This window comes from Malaya genurostris, chromosome 1 (assembly GCF_030247185.1).
Source record: "Malaya genurostris strain Urasoe2022 chromosome 1, Malgen_1.1, whole genome shotgun sequence".
Taxonomy (NCBI): Eukaryota; Metazoa; Arthropoda; class Insecta; order Diptera; family Culicidae; genus Malaya; species Malaya genurostris.
The window spans coordinates 120,599,572-120,616,372 of record NC_080570.1 but is presented as its reverse complement, the minus strand read 5'-3'; the positions used below and the strand labels follow the sequence as shown (position 1 = coordinate 120,616,372).

At 38.0% G+C, this 16,801-nt stretch overlaps 1 protein-coding gene across 4 annotated transcripts in view; it reads right to left on the bottom strand.

Moving 5' to 3' along the window:
- LOC131425649 (uncharacterized) overlaps positions 1-8,673 on the bottom strand; it is a 276,172-nt gene extending 267,499 nt beyond the window's left edge. For all 4 annotated transcript variants that reach the window (XM_058587704.1, XM_058587705.1, XM_058587703.1 and 1 more), the window contains exons 1-2: positions 7,977-8,673; positions 1,453-2,070 (exon numbers count right to left, since the gene is read on the bottom strand). In XM_058587704.1, the coding sequence (XP_058443687.1) occupies positions 1,490-2,070; positions 7,977-8,394 (999 nt within the window). In that variant the 5' untranslated portion in view covers positions 8,395-8,673 and the 3' untranslated portion in view covers positions 1,453-1,489. The remainder of the gene's footprint in view (positions 1-1,452; positions 2,071-7,976) is intronic.
- Positions 8,674-16,801: the final 8,128 nt, after the last annotated feature.

Sequence of the window (16,801 nt, the reverse complement as noted above, 5' to 3'; positions counted from 1 at the left end):
TTTGACGATTTTTTTTATCTTGATTTTCCCAGCTCTGCTGAAAGTGACTTTTCGTAGACTTTTCGTTTTCACAAAACTGAATGGAGTGTTTGATGTTATACAAAGTTATTTATCATTAAAAACTACACAACTTTCCCGAATATGCTATGTCCCTATCATTTCAGTTTAATGAGAGAGAGCCATTTTTTATGTTTTTTTTCCACATAATTCTACCTTGTTTTTCCTCAAAAGGCGCAAAAAGGTGCATATAAGACCACTCACATATGAAACTACTTTAAAAGAACTTTTATACTGTGGTTGAATTACTTGTCTGCGATGCTGGTGAAGAGTCAACCATCATAAAATAAATGCAAATAACTTAAAAATGAGTTTTAATATTATTTTTCCAATTGATAAAAAATGCGTAAAAGCAATCAAATGTCATAATAAATATGAATAAATATATATTTTGAATAAATATGCCTTAAACCCAGCCCAGTTACAACTCCTACTGCCAGTTAGGCCTGGGGAACAGGGCTAGTTTCGGTCTCAGCGAAATCGATATTAAATCAATCGATTTTAGTTGGCAGATAAAACTGATCAAAGCAACCGTTTGTCACTCTGCGAAAAATCGAACTTTTCTTTAATCTTTTTAACGATATTTGTTATTTTCTCTGACCATGTTGAAATACTGAAAAAAATGATCTTATTTGTTATACCAGATGGAGTCGTTGTAGAAACCGCGTCCAAAACTCCATCTACAGTAACAAATACGTAACCACCACAAACCACACCGAAATATCGACTTACCGGACTTACCATCATCGCCGGTGATAATAAAATTACATCGATCACGTTAAGTGGTTCTGGTACGAACTAAAACAATCTAGCCAAGACCTACACCACCATTTCAGGCTAGCGTTCGCAATTGCCACAGAGCACATGACGATTTGTTTAAACAAACGCTTCGGCTCGAAACAACGGTCAAAGCGGAAAACAAAACAAACTCTCTCTCTCTCTGAAGCGCTCGTTTCTCGCATTCTTCTCTCACGTCGATGCAACCAGCTGATAGGCAAAGAGGTGAACAGCTGTTCCGGATCTGCACATACGTCAAACGCGTCACCACAACAGCGTAGGAGCAGACACATCGAAATCCATTTTAGAAAAAAACATTTCAATGTTTCACAGTGCGATGGCAAAGCGCTGCTACTAATCGTAGACTGTTTTTTTTGTGATAAGACAGTTCGTAATCAGTCCGAGGCGGTGAAGTGTGTTTGTGCTGTTTTGTTGATTGGTGGCACTTTCCTATCACCGTTCGGAGAATGTTCTCCAAGAGAAAATAATTGTTAATTTGTATGTCTAGTTGAGTCATGCAGGAATCAGAAATATTGGAAATAATTTTATGAAATCTTGTGGGGAAATACCTAGTAAAAATTGTTTTCAAAACAGTACATAAATGAACGAAAAACTCACCTTTTTTGTCCTCCCCTTAACCCAACAGCTACCCTAGCTAATGGCCGCCATTGCTAACCACCCCGGCGGTGGCAGCAGCCGCAGCAACCTCCGCACTGGTGATCAACGATGGCTGCCGGGAAAACTCCTTCCACAGCCGTTGGAATTCCAGCTGAAATGGAACGACCAGTTCCGGCAGCGACGTCAGCACCATATTATCCCAATTGCTGGAGAGGGCCTGCATGGTCCAATTGGTGGACCCACTGATCACTATACCGCCGAGCGGAAGCGGATCGGCCACCGCATCGCCACCCAATTTACGCTCATCCACTGCCCGCTTCTGCGAACGATCGCAGCGAACACAGCGGGAACCATCATCACTGCACTGCACTTTGCCCGCGTGGGCCGGACTGACACTGGCACTGCTGCCATCCGGGCTGGTGGTACCGGAAACCGAAACCGGAACCGGAACACTACACTGACCCGCACCGAGTGTGGCCGGAGCCCCACAGCAGAACCCATTTCTGCGCACTTTTTCACTGTGATAGCACCGGGCGCACAGCCAATCGCTGTCGATCAGACAGAACTTGTGGTGCATCAGGTAGGCACTGTTCTGCCGGTTGAAGCGCACCGGGATTCCTGTGGATGACAGAATGGAAGGAGAATTTTTAGTGATTAGAATTAGAATCACATCCCTTGAAAAGGGAACGTTAAATATAATTAAAGTAATTATTGGTTCTACGCATTGCTTCTAAGACTAAAATTGATATTTATCGGATATATTTAGAAAGCAAAATACTGTAGATCTTCAAAAAACAATAGAAAAACATTGAGTGAAGAAAATGGCGCTGTTCTGAAAAACGCTTAAGAAATTTGTTTCTAAATTCATGGAACAGTTTCTATGCAGTTTCTTGATTACTTGTCAAACAGGTGGTCGAACCGAGCTTAACAAACTTATATTCAAATAAGGTGTCTTATAACTCCTCATGATCCTATTTAATTTCGTCGAGTCTTAATTTACAAGCTTTTGAAATTGCCACGGTCTTTTTTCTTGGATGCTCGCTAAACCAATTCGGTTCACCAGGGAAGATTTGTGGAATGTGTTAAAAATGTTCTTTATTGAATAACGCTGATTCGCGAAACTAAAAAAAAAATGTTAGAACGACGGATACTGCGAATTTTCCGTCCAAAATTAAACTATGTCAACCGATCGAAGCGCCATCTGCATATCATTGTCGGTGTTATCAGGTTTATGTTACCAGATTTGAACGGAATGTGTGGAAATTTACAAGTCAATCGTGTGATTGAAGCTGAAAATCTAAAATTGGTTTGCAGCAAACCCATCTGCGAGTGTTCTTTATTTTATTTTATTTTTCCAGTAGTGAAGTGTCTTCTCTCTCGAATTTCACAATTTTACATTTTGCCTATTTACAATGTCTTATTATATTTCTCCGTACTAAAAATCCAGCTACACTAAACTCCTTCGATTATTCGGGGAACGTTTGATCAATGGATCTGTTTTCCTTCAGGTTAAACGCTAAGTTTAAGCCGCACGAGTGAAGATTGTAACCGTGCAGATATTTCTTGCGACCGTGCTTAACGTATGCAAGTATAGTTTAGACTGCTAGGAGGATCCATTTGTTTTTCTTTTTAAATTTTGTTTAGGGAGTACATTTTGACATTACTTCGTATCGCGTGAGGCGTTGACGGTGATATCTTGCCAGTATTATGGCTGTCTATTGAAAAAAAACAGAACACAATGAATTTAATGTATGAATTGATAGTGAACCTCCCGACAGCCGGCTGTCCGGAGTTTTACGAGTCTCGAAAGAAATTTAGTTTTTTCGTAGGAGCATCAGCAGAATTTCAATTTTCATTCTTTCATCGATGTATTGAAAATCTGTGACGCTTGGCTATAAAGAGCTTGAGCTTGAGCGACCACCCCTGGTTGCTACTACGTTACTGATCGGGATTAGCTGAAATTGTACAGGGAGTTTCTAGATGATCCGACCTGGGACTGGTAAATCATCCTTCAATGTACATCTTCTGGTAATCCCAGAATTCATCGATCAGTACCGGTGCCGGCCAGGCCCGAACGTAGATCTTCTAAGGAATGGAAAGGGATGTTAGTCCAACACTTGTTGTTACTAGAGGCCGTATATACTACTGCGCACTCCACAAGTGTCACGGGAGAAGGATATTTGTTAGTAAAAAATTCAGTATTGGTTTCGCGCGCGACTAGATATGTTCCGGTTTCAAGATGCTCGGATGCACCACTAAACTCACTGACTTCCCGAGTGAACGTTTCAATAATATCCTATATTGAAGTCCCGGGAAGTCTTGATTCGCACCTTTTTTCGAGGAAACTAAAGAAAAATTTGCAATACTATCGCGTAAAGAATAAAAACTTCCCTATTTTTTATAAATGAAATTACGTGATACAAAATAAACGAGTGAATAGGATTTAGACAAAATAGTTGATTCATTGCATTAACATATTCTAAACAGTTGTTATAAAATCATTTTAAATCACCAAATAAAGGTCAACAGATTTCACGCGCGTCTTGATTCTGTATTATTTCAGCTTTATTATTTTAATTATTTATTAAAATTATTAAATGGTTATATTGGTTGATCTGGGCAGCCGGCTACCGAGAAAAATATTAATTTATTGTTTGAAATATTAATATCAAGTGTGTTTTACTATGTATTCAATATACCGATATATGTTATCTCTGTTATTAACTTTGTAATATCAACGGATTAGTGCAATAGTTGATTTTTATCATTCAATTTATAATCCTGAAAGACAATCAATAACATGGAAAAAGAAAACATTCTAAATAAAACTTTTCTCCGTAGCTAGACGGAAATTTATAGGTTGAATGAAGAGATAATTTAGTAAAATAGAGTCGTCAGAAGTGAAATATTGAAAATATCTGACAACTGAAAGGAAAAAGAAACTCCTGCAATTGTCGCCTTTAACGACATGGAAGCAGAAACCCACTGGATCTATTATTGGTTCATTTTTTTTCCGCCGGATTCCACACGGCATCTAGGCTGGTACTGTCCGGAGAGAGCTAATAGGTACTATCAATCTCCTAGTGGACCCCAGCCCCTCTGTGACGCTTGGCTATAAAAAGAGACTAAAATATGACAAATCGCAGTAATTACACCCCTGGAGCTCTGTATGTAAACATTTGAATTGGTTCAAGACAATAGATGAAAGACGAACCAGATAGCAGAAATATCAATTACAGAATACACATAAATTAATAGTCTTCTCCTTCAGTTTTCATTTTTGATACTTTACTTCATTTATGATTCTATTCCTTCGAACTTGCTCACTACCAACAGCGAATACAATGAAGGAGCTTGAAACTGAGCAAGCAAAACTTCAAATGACTAGGTACGATTATTCAACTGACGATGAACTCTGGGAGCTTCACTTGAAAATGGAAGCAAAAGTCATGAATTTGTATCGATATGCTGACGGTCAGTGGCATCTGATATCATTCGATTGAAAATGAAATTTTACCGCACTGGCTACAAGCGGTAAGCAAGCAAGTTGTTTCAGAAAAACATTTGGCAAGTTTAATTGTTTTTTTTTTGAGTTTACAGACTTTTTCAACCGTGCTTGAATATATTTGAAAATTTTACTTTGTAAAATGAAGCTCACATACAGCTCTTGTGTACCGGCGCAAAGCTTTGAAAAGCCGATTTTTTCGATTTTCAATCGCTCCAATAATGTACACTTATACCTGCTGCCGATTGTGTCTTTTTTTTCGAGATAGTCCACGAAAAGTAGTATTCCGTGACAAATCTAAAGAATCGATTTCATGACCATTCCGCACCATTTAGCCTCCCTAGACCGCCTCGGAACACTCGTGCCGATTTCAGATACCAATCTGCATCAGCATAGCCAAACATGCTTCCGAAGTGTGCGTTCATCTTTTCAATCCTGGTATGTCGAAAAATTCTCTCGATGTTTCACTCGTCAGGACGCTCATTGATTGCCGATACAATTGATATTATCTTCATTTCTCCTGTCACGGCTTGATTGTGACTAAATTGTAATCGAACAGCATATAAATTAAATCGAATGGAATGAGGTACAAGTGCACAAGTTAACATTAGAACTACTCTAAGCTTTTTGTTTACTTATAGGCAGAAAATAATTTCATATCACTATGTACACTTGCTGCCAATACATTTCGTTCGAGAGTTATTTCTGGTGGACTTGACGGGTTGGGCAATGCTCCGAAAGGCGCTCATAATTCCGGTCAACCGGGAAGTGAAGTTACATCTTTCGTAGACATTTTTTATATTTGTTCGTGGATATATAGTGCACCGTAGTCACGACTGGTTCGAATTTTCTTCACTCGTTTCTAAGAAAAATGTCCAAATCCGAAAAACCTAATCGTAAGTTTAAAATGTGTGTTGTTCTATGACATCCGAAAATCTATTCAAATTCATATTTTTAATTAAAACTAAACAAACGCAAAAAATTACGGAACCATTCGTTAGATCTATTTGGTTTACAGTTTACGGTAATTCTTTGACAATTCAGCAATAACCGAACGATCGGTAATCAATTCAATTACCGAACTGATTACCGATCGTTCAGCTGTTGAAAGCTCGGTAAAAATCCGAATTCTGCAAAATTTTCTAAGTGTGTATGAAGTGATTATACACTTCTTTGGATTTTACAACTCTGTGTGAAAGTCGAATGTCATATCATTGTATACAAAGAGTTGAATGAGCAAACGTGAAAACCGAGAATGTAAACAAAGAAAATGTCTCTTGCTCTTACGATCTTTCGAAAAATCAACCGAGAAATATGACATAACCTTACAAAATAAACTGCAGGGTGAACGACGTTTGACAGTTACCAGTGATTTGTTCACTATTTTCTATGCGTGTGGTGCAGCCCGGTGGCAACAATAAGGCGCTCCAGCTAGTGCTATCGTAACCAACATCTCAGTCCTTCGGGGCCATCAAAGCTAGCAAGTCAGTGAGAGCAAAGTAAAGAAAATGAAGTAAAATACAACACTTCATCGATTGTGAAAGTCAGTATTACAATTTGGCACCGCACGTTTCATAGCGATATCACATTTATAATCAAACATAAAAAATCAATTTTCACAGCTAAATATCACAGATATTTAGCAACAACGTTCTTCGTTGTTTTCGTCTTTGCGGAAAAAGATGATGGTCACAAAAACATGGCGGCCTAGCAGAGACTTGGTGTGGTGAGTGAACAAATCACTGATAGCTATCAATCCTGAATCGCACTTTAGTCTATTCGTGACGTATTCTTGCAAAACCTGGAACTTCGACGACAATTCATTACTAACAGTGTTGCAATCGTTTATTTTGTGCACACGAAAACGAAAAATAACATAATTTTAGGTACTTTTTCACGCAATAGTGGGGTTATGTGCGGGAGCTTAATATTAAAGATATTAAGTGAAAGTTGAGTTGAGTAAACAGTTTTTCTAATACTTCTTATTCAACCTGAAATTTGGAATTCAAACGTTAATCCTAAGATTTCTGAAATCAAACTGTTTTTGTTCGTCAGTAGGTGCTGCAACGCCTATTAGGCGTCGAACCGAGCCGACCTGTTCGTTGACCTGACCAGCGCTCCAGCGATTAGACCGATCGTCGTGTTATCGATTGATAACAGCTGACACACGCACACCTTCGTTCGGCTGCCGTCATTCGCATCAGGTTCGGTCAGCCGCGCGAGCAGAACAACAATCTGCTATGGACGACTGGCAACGAACTGCAAGCAAACAAAAGAGGAAAGGAAGAAAAAAAAACTGCACCACCGTGCATTTTTTTATCTCGCTTTCGGTGATGGCGGTTATGGTTCTTTTTATTACTGGTCGGACAAAGCTAGCTGCTGCACACTGCACTCGCGGTTTCAGTTTTGTGTTTTGTCCGTCCGTTCGTCCATCCTGGGCAAGCAAAAATGTGTCACCTGATGTGATGGACAAGGTTTTTTTTTTTGCAGAAAAGAAAACTGTCAACTTTTCACAGCGACAGTTGTCAACCGCGGCGAGATGCACTTCGCGAAACCACGTGCATTCACCATCAGCGCAACTCTGGATACAGGGATATAAGGCAATGATGCAACCCTTTGTTGTTGTTAGTGCTTTTTTTTCTCTTGTTGCATGCTGGGGTGAGGTTAGAAAAATCTCGTGGTTAATTTGAATTCGTTTTTGGGCAAATATTTCAATTGGCAAACTGCATCGAATAAACTATCGGAAATAATCAATTAATGACGCAATAGTTTAATACAAAATCAAATAGTCAAAAAACCTTAGAAACCCTTTAAAGTGTATCTAAGCACAACTGTTCCCTGAGCAAACAGGTTGTAAGGTCAAGTTCTTTGTTTCCAGCAGCCGAAAATAGAACAATTTTTCACCTTCCAAGGGCACAGTGAATGTCAAGCCGTAAAAGCCTGCACCCTTGTCCCTGTACTGCTGGCCAAACATCTGAATAAACACCTCAACGAAAAAATTAAGGACAAAATCACTTACCTCCCTGTACCAGTTTGGTCATCTGCGATCCGGAACTGTACGCCATCGAAGAACATCCGACGACACGTACTTGAACACCGCGTTTCGCGGCTCGCAGCACCGCATCCCCGATACTGTCGACCGTAACGATGTACATACACAGATTGATCGATACGCGGGCCCGATCGAGTAGCCCGACCAACCGCCGGACATGTTCCGTTGTGAAGCTGGCCATCGTCGTACCGGGTTCGTTCGGTTTTATGCTTCGTTCGTTCGCGAAAAACACTTCCGTCCACTGGGCGGCCGCCAGTTGACGGGCCCGGCGACGCCTGCAGAACGACTTCCAACCGATGTACAGTTCATACAATATCTCGGAACCGACACCGACCGCGACGACGGCAGCGGACACGCGAACCCATCGCGGAATGGACGAGAACATTATTTTTTCTTCTTACTAGTCGTCGGTACGCAAAAAAACCACGAGGAGCAGATTCCAGGCAGAATTACACTGTCGGGTACGTTCGCGACGTTTTCGGCACCACTTTACCACCGAATACCGTATCTATGGTCGCGGACACAGGAGAACCAGTTCGCAAACGGAAAACGTTTCTCACCGGAAAGGCTGCAAAAAAATTGAAACAGCACACGGTTGAAAATTACTCGCTGGGTAGAACACGCACTACACTAAGGTGGAAAAAGAAAACAAAACTGACTTTTAATTTCATCTTAAAAACACAACACCAACATGTCAATGTCAGCTGTCATGTAACCAGTGCGAGGGTTAAATACAGCCCCCTGCTATGACGTCATGAAACTGTGGCCAGCATCATTCTGCAAAAACCAGAACAACGAAGAAGAATTGCTAACAAAAATTGGATATTACAAACTACTTGTTTATTCAGTACCCTTTAAAGCACTTCCCCGCAAATCATTGATCAGAATATCATCACTACGATAAGGAAATTAAGATTTTACTCTAATTGAAATGCTCGAATGTTTGTTTACCATACTCTGAGCGCTCTGATTGCCCACCAAATGCCCCAGATGTTGGTTACGATAGCACTTGCTGGAGTGCCCTATCTTTGCCACCAGGCTGGTTAAATAAGTTATTCGGTGGAGATGTGAGCCGGTTTTATTTTGAACTAAGTGTAGAAGAGAGAACACGATGAGAGTGGCGAAGTAAGAGCCCTCAGATAATTTTTCTGTTGTCCGTGAAGCGTCCGTGATGTTGTTAAATGTTATTTAAGGGCTGGGTTGGGTCTAACACTTTTTAGAAATCATTTATTATTTTCTTTCTATTTTTTTATAGTAAAACATTTCAAGAATATTCTGCGAAATTTTCAAGCCTATCGGAACAAAACTTAGCAAGTTATGGGCCTCTTTCTTTGCTTATCTCATACTACGAAGAAGTGAGAGTTTGCCAAACAGGCCCAAGATTTCTACTTTGATTGGCTTAAAAACTTGACAAAAGATTCTTGAAATGTTTCATTATATCAAATTTTAAAAGAAAAAATAGGATTTTTTGAAAATGTTAGACCCTACGGACTCTCTGGAGTGATAAATTGTTTCCATTGATTTTATAGACAAAAAACTTTGAACGCGTTTTTCTCCAAACCAGGGTTTGAAAGTCTGTGTTCATTGTTATTCAAAAGCTACTGCACTAATTCTTTTCAAATTTCACACTTTCTATAAATAAAAAACCTGAACTAAACGTTTTCCATTTCGTTGTTTGTTACTTTGGGGAGGTTTAGCAACTAAAAAATTGGCAGATTTTTTGTGTAAAAAATCGTAGTTTCCACTATAAACAACCACCAAAAATTCAAAATATTAAAAAAAATCAAACAAAAAAAAATTCTACTCTAACTAAAACTCTAACTATGCTGCTTTGATTTGTTCTGATTAGTCTGAGATACAGTGAACACCGCAAATCACGATTTTTAGGAAGCGTCCTCGAAAATACCTCATCACCGACTTATTTCTCAATATTTTTCCACGAAAAAATTAAAAATATTGTTCGAATGATGTTCTTTATTATACAAAACATTTGAATTTATTTTGTCGAACGATAGTACAACCGACGACACGACCAGGCACTCCGAAGTAAAATTGGCTATGAAATTGTCTGTTAACGATTCACCGCAAATATAGCGACCCCTTGATAATGATAAAAATAATCTTCTTGAGCAACACTGTTTAGGTTGCTACGAACTAGTTACCAAGGAGCTCCAAAGTAAATGAACAAACAATTTAAAAAAGGCGGGTGGGTAATGTCAGAGACATAACTGGATGTCGTGAATACGAAAACAACTGACATGTTCCTTAAAACTTCCGAATATCAATTAGTTGATCAATTGTATGAATTATGCAAGCATTCCCCTTTTTCACTTTTTTCGCAAAAACAAAGAATGCTTCACTTGATCTCGATTACTGTGAACTTCACACAGCGAATAGTGCACAAATCTAACCAAACTGTTCTTGATTTGCACTAAACTGAGGATAATTACCTTCGATTTGCAAACAACAAATCCTAATAGTTGATTAGAAAACTTTTAGAGCCATTAGAACGGCTGATTTTGTGTAATGCTCTCCACCGTTGTTTTTTCATCAATGCTAATGACTGGCAGCTGTGACATAATCGTTCTTGTTGAAAGCGAAACTAGCTGTGTAGACGACACAAAACACATCTGCTCGCAGTGGCGATAGAATCCAAACTGATTCAATGTTTGTTAAGAGGTTTCTTTTTATTTGATTTCGTTTGTAGCTTTTTCACTAATGGGCGGTCCTAACGGCTATAAAAATAGCCACATAAGGAATTTTAATGTCGATTATTTCATTTCGGATTTGCATTGATTTGAAAGAAACTATCAGGGTGCTGTACGGGATTCATTCCTGCCTTTCAGAAGGACCAAATTGTGGAACTCACTACGATATTAAGCACTGTTCGGAACATTTTGTTCGAACGATTTGTTGTACAGCAGCAGATATTTTGTTCTCTTCCTCAGAACGCGTTCTGATTGGCTTGTGTTGACATGGGTCAAATGAGACAGGTTTTTCGATAGTGTGCTATTGAAATACTTCAATGCTTTTGCTATACTCGTTAAAGTTGAAAAATTTCGATTCTATTGGTAGTTAGATTATATAAATGCTTTCACAGATCACTGAGCTATGAGCTTTAAAATGATGAATTATCTCTTTGATACTGGTTAATACCAAATATTTCAGAAAAATTTAATTTTGAATTATTTGAGATTATGTCACAACTGAAAATTTTATCACAAAATTGTGATCATATTTCCGATGGCATGTAGCAAAAATTATCTTGATTCGTTAGATACAACAGTAGATATTCACGATCAAAAACTTATCACTCTCTCAGAGGGTAAATTTTGAAAAGGCACCCCATAGTAAAGTGAGTCGTATTCACGACAAAAAACGCAAAAGATACGCGAATGGTACACATTTTTACAGATTTTGTTGAATATTTCAGTAGCTTCTACAGTGAAATCCAAAGAAGGTCATCTTTCCATTGTACGTAATGGAAATGCTAACAAGTCAACATGTTCTAGCTGCAATGGTTTCGTAAAAAATCAAATTCATGATCGAGAAATATAAACAATTTATCGATCGACCGTTTTAAATGTTCTAACGGTAATGATGTAGAATAAGGATACAAAAATAAGAAATAAATTTGTTCCCGACGGTCTGGATTGAATTCTAGAATGTATCTAAGCCAACCCGCGCCCTGATTCAAACATAAGTGCCCCCATTCTCGTTCGGTAGAATGGCGCTCCAATTTCGGGAAGGTCCCGGTACGACGGTTATTCAAGGTAGAACGTATACAATCGCTATCCTTCACAATACGGCCACTATGACCGGTACACGCTTGATAGTAGCTTCAAAAGAGATTGACGCATCGATCGGCGTGATTCACGAAATCACGTTCCGTATCATCGTACATATAGGAGGTCCAACCATTTCGACTATTTAGTCGTAAATAAGGGTTTCCTTCAGGAGCAGAACCTCCGCTTAAGTACCCGGTTTGAATACGTTAACGCACAAACTCTACTTCATTAGCTCGTGCGCCTCGATGATCAGCTGATGTGATTCGCGATCAGTCACGATAACCAGATGTTTCAAATAGGGATTTTCCGCATGCGAATTTTCTTCGCTTTTCTCAGCAAGCGAAATAAGACCAACGGATTCATTTATACCGAAGTATTTGATCTGCAATGGAGGGTAAAATAGAGTTAATGTCCTTGGTAAATTGGTGATTCATAGCTAGTACAAGCGAATATGCCCTGCTGCGCACATCTAGTCAAATAGCTGCTATATCTGCCTTTTCGGGGTGTTTTGGGTGAAACTCAATGCTAAGCTGGTCCTATTTTTTTGGTTCACAGAAATCCGCATCTAAGCGCATAAGCTTGGCTGTGATGACACTAAGATTTAATTCCTTTGATCGGTAATATTTTTGACGAGAGCTTTCGGTAATCTATAGAATTAAACGATATTTCGATACATGAGTTTTATTTTACAATATTTATGCAAATTTTTCTGGACGATCAGTTTTACGTAAATTTTCATTACAGAATTCTGTAAATAGATGTACATTTGATACGGTAAACCTAAATAGTCGCCGAGTACGGTAAAAACCATACTGTTCGTTTGGTAAAATTATCTTCCAATAACCGAACTTCTGTGATTGTAGTAAAATTAACTGTCAAACAGCTATTAACAGTTAAACGAAAAAAAATCTTGAAGAGTTCATCGAATGGATTGAGGTACAGGTGCTAAAGTTTTTAAAACATTAGAGCCACTAAAAGCTTTTTATTACTTATAGGCAGAAAATAATCTTGTATCACTTGTCCACTTGCTGGCAACACAAATCGTTCAAGGGTAATTTCTGGTGGACTCGACGGACTGTGCAGTGTTTTGGAATGCGCTCATAAATTTTTCGTTGAATAAAACCATTTTTTTTTGTATTTTGAAATCCGAAAATCCAGAATTTTAACCAAAGCAAAACAAACAAATTACCGAAAAATCTGTTACATCCATTTGGTTTACAGTTTACGGTAGTTGTTTGACAGTTCAGCAATTACCGAAAGATCAGTAATCAATTAAATTACCGAACATTCAGCTGTTGAAAATTCGGTAAAAAATTACCGAATACTGCGCAATTTTCTAAGTGTGTAGGTTCGATTTTGTATTGCGTTGGAGGATGAGAAGTAGGCACAATTCTGTATTTAGTTTTGGCAATATGTATTAAATCTGCATCATGCATGAAATCCGCATGGACGTATACAAATCAGTACATTACAGATAATTCTGTAACAATGGCAACTCTGTTTGTAAATGAAAAAAAAAATAAACAGTCTAGATCACAGACTGATTGTTTTTGATAGGGTAACGAGGCGCCATTATGACATATGCGAGTACTGTCCCAACTAAAGGAATATTCAAAATGACCGTTAAAATGATTAAAGAATCCAATTTGAGTGTCCTGTCTGTTGATCTGTGCTTGTACCTCAATTTTGAAACTGAATTCTGAAAAAAAAAATTCAGACCAGAATTCAGTTCCAAAATTTCTGTCCGGAAATCACATTTAGAATTTAATTTCAGGAGTCAGACTCAGAGTTGTGAAGATTCAGTTCTAGGTTCAGAATTCAGTTACAGGTAAAAATTGGGCTTCAGAATTCATATTCATTAACGTCACAGAAACTGAATGATCCATTTTATTCGTATTTGTACCCACCCGCCTTTTTCAGAGCAGCAGCACACCCAGTAAATTTGAATATTTGACGAAACGCATTTGAAGCCTATACGATTGCATTTCGAACAAGGTCGACGTCTAAATGTTTAAGTAGAGAAGAAAGCACAGCAAGAAGCAGCACGGATGTTCGATGCTTTCCCACATTATCGAAATGACGGAATGAGCAATGAATTCTTACTCGACTGCATGATTTTTTAATGCTCGATCGGTTCAGTGCTAGAATTTTCGCCTGAGTTGGCTGCTCGATCAACCTGATTGACAGTGACATTATAAATGTCATTGAATATTCGCTCATTTTATGAATGTGTTAGTGTGAAATTTAAGCGACTTAAGCCATTTCACTACACTCCAGCTAGAGGAATGGATGATGCTGACTAAGGTAGGCCGTTTTGTTAATTTCCAGCGAATTTCAATAGTTTATGTTGGGATTCTAAGAAGAACTGATTATTTACTAGTTCTGTATATCCGAAAAACATGAAGATTTAAATTTGTATATTTAGTTATATAATGTTTTCGTTTAAAAATAAACTAAAATCAGCACGAAAACGTTCAAAATCAGGAAAGAAGAAGAAGACGAATTGACAATTCAGTCCGCATCTTCCCACTTAGAAAAAAACGTTCAACGGTGGTCCTTCATTGGTCCAATACGTTGGATCATTGGTCCAATGAAAGTCCAATCAATCGTTCAACGGGAGGCCAACACGGGACCTTCGTTTGCCGATTTTGAAACAGACCGTTGAACCGAATGCCATTTTTTTCGTTCAACAAACCCGGCAGACAGAGGTCCATTGTTGAGCCATTTTTAACATGAGAAGTTGGAGCCCCGTTGGACTAGTTTTACTACAGAATTCCTGAAGTTTTTTCCACTTATTTGTTTAAACTAACAATACATACCTACACAATACTTCTACTTCACGTAGAATAACAACAAATTTTCTTTCTATGTAAAGGTAACACTTAATTTTCACACTATTTTTGCAAGAGAAAAAACAACAACAAACCGTTCCAGCAAATTGAACGAATATTTCGTGCAATATGTCGTTCAACAAACCAACAAAATTGAACGGCCTGCTGAGAGGGTCGCTATAAAAGCACTCGACTTAATTGAATAAAGCCTCTTTGTAAAACGTCAGTCATCGACTCAACAGTCAGTTCTCTGCTAAGTATTGAGAAAGCCATCACGTAGATTTCAGTGACCATTTTCGGCATGGAATGACAAAAGAAAGGAGGTGTTTGTAGCACTTATTAATACGCTATGTCAAGCTCACGGAAAGTTTTTACGTCCGGAACGTGTATACACACTAAGATTCAATTCCGTTGTTCGGTAATTTTCTTTGACGAAAACTTTCGGTAATCAATAGAAATTACCGATATTTCTGTACATGAATTTCATTTTACAAAAATTATGCAAGTTTTTACCGGACGATCAGTTTTACGCAAATTTTCATTACAGAATTCTGTAAATAGATATACAATTCATACGGTAAATCTGAATAGTCGCCGAGTACGGTAAAAACCATACCGTCCGTATGGTAAAATAATCTTCCAATAACCGAACTTCTGTAAATACTGATTGTCATGAAAACTAACTGTCAAACAGTTATTAAAATTTTCAGTAAGTGTCTTTTCATTTACTAATCGAAAAATATCTTGAAGGGTTCGTCGAATGAAATGAGGTACAAGTGCACCAGTTTTTAAAATATTAGAACTACTCAAAACTTTTTGTTTACTTATAGGCAGAACATAATTTCATATAATTCTGGTGGACTTGACAGGTTGTGCAATGCTCCGAAAGGCGCTCATAATTCCGGTCAACCGGGAAATGAAGTTACATTTTTTCTAGACATTTTTTATATTTTTTCGTGGATATATAGTGCACCGTAGTCACGACTGTTTCGAATTTTTTTACTCGTTTCTAAGAAAAATATCCTAATCCGAAAAACCTTATCATAAGTTTAAAGTTTAGTTTTATGAAATCCGAAAAATCATTCAAATTTAGAATTTTAACGAAAAGTAAACAAACACAAAAAATTACCGAGCAATCAGTTAGATCCATTTGGTTTACAGTTTACGGTAGTTATTTGACAATTCAGCAATAACCGAACGATCGGTATTCAATTCAATTACCGAACTGATTACCGAACGTTCAGCTGTTAAAAATTCGGTAAAAAATTACCGAATTCTGCGAAATTTTCTAAGTGTGTACGTTTCAAATATGAAAACCTTATACAAATCTCAATCACCGGCGAAGTCCCGTTGACGAAGGTTAAGAAAGTTTAAGGGTAGGTGTTTCGATATGAAAACAAACTAATTTAAAAACGGCGAATGAGATTTGAATGGAAATATTTATTTGCTAGTGAAAATCTCAACCAATTCTTTTATTTTTCATTTCGGAACAGTTTCTTTCGTGTTCTGCCGTTTCTAATTGGAATAGTTTTGAGCTTTAAAGTTTAAAAATTAGTTTACGTTTTTTACTTCGCCGCTTTTATTGACGATATAAATATTTCAACAATCTTCACCCTGTAATTCGAGAACCGGTTGTCGGATCTGGATGAAAGTCAGGAATTCAATATGGAACCAAAAGACCTTTCGTTCGAACCTAAGTTTGTAAAAATCGATGAAAGCATCGCTGAGAAAAGTGAGTGAGATCCGTTTTGGAATATATGACCACTATTTCCGGTTCTTCCGAAATCGGGAACCAGAATAGCCGAAATAGGTTTGATTGGTTGTCTACTAATAATGAATACCGATTGGAGTTGTTTCGAGACCAGCTAACATTTTTTCCTTTCTTGTTAGCCGCTTTAAGTAATGGTAACCTATTTTTAACACATTATACCCTATAATTCCGGAACCGGATGTCGGGTCCATATGAAATTAGTAATTTTTGTATGGGACCTTTCATTTGAACTTAAATTTGTGGAAATAGGCCACGTCATCTCTGAAAAAATTGAGGAAGTGATTTGAAATAGGATTATTAATCACCCTGTAATTCTGGAACCTGGAATGGGATTCGAATAAAATTTAGAAACATCGGGCTACAAGTTCAAATTACAATTTGGGGCTACGGGTCTAAAGTCGG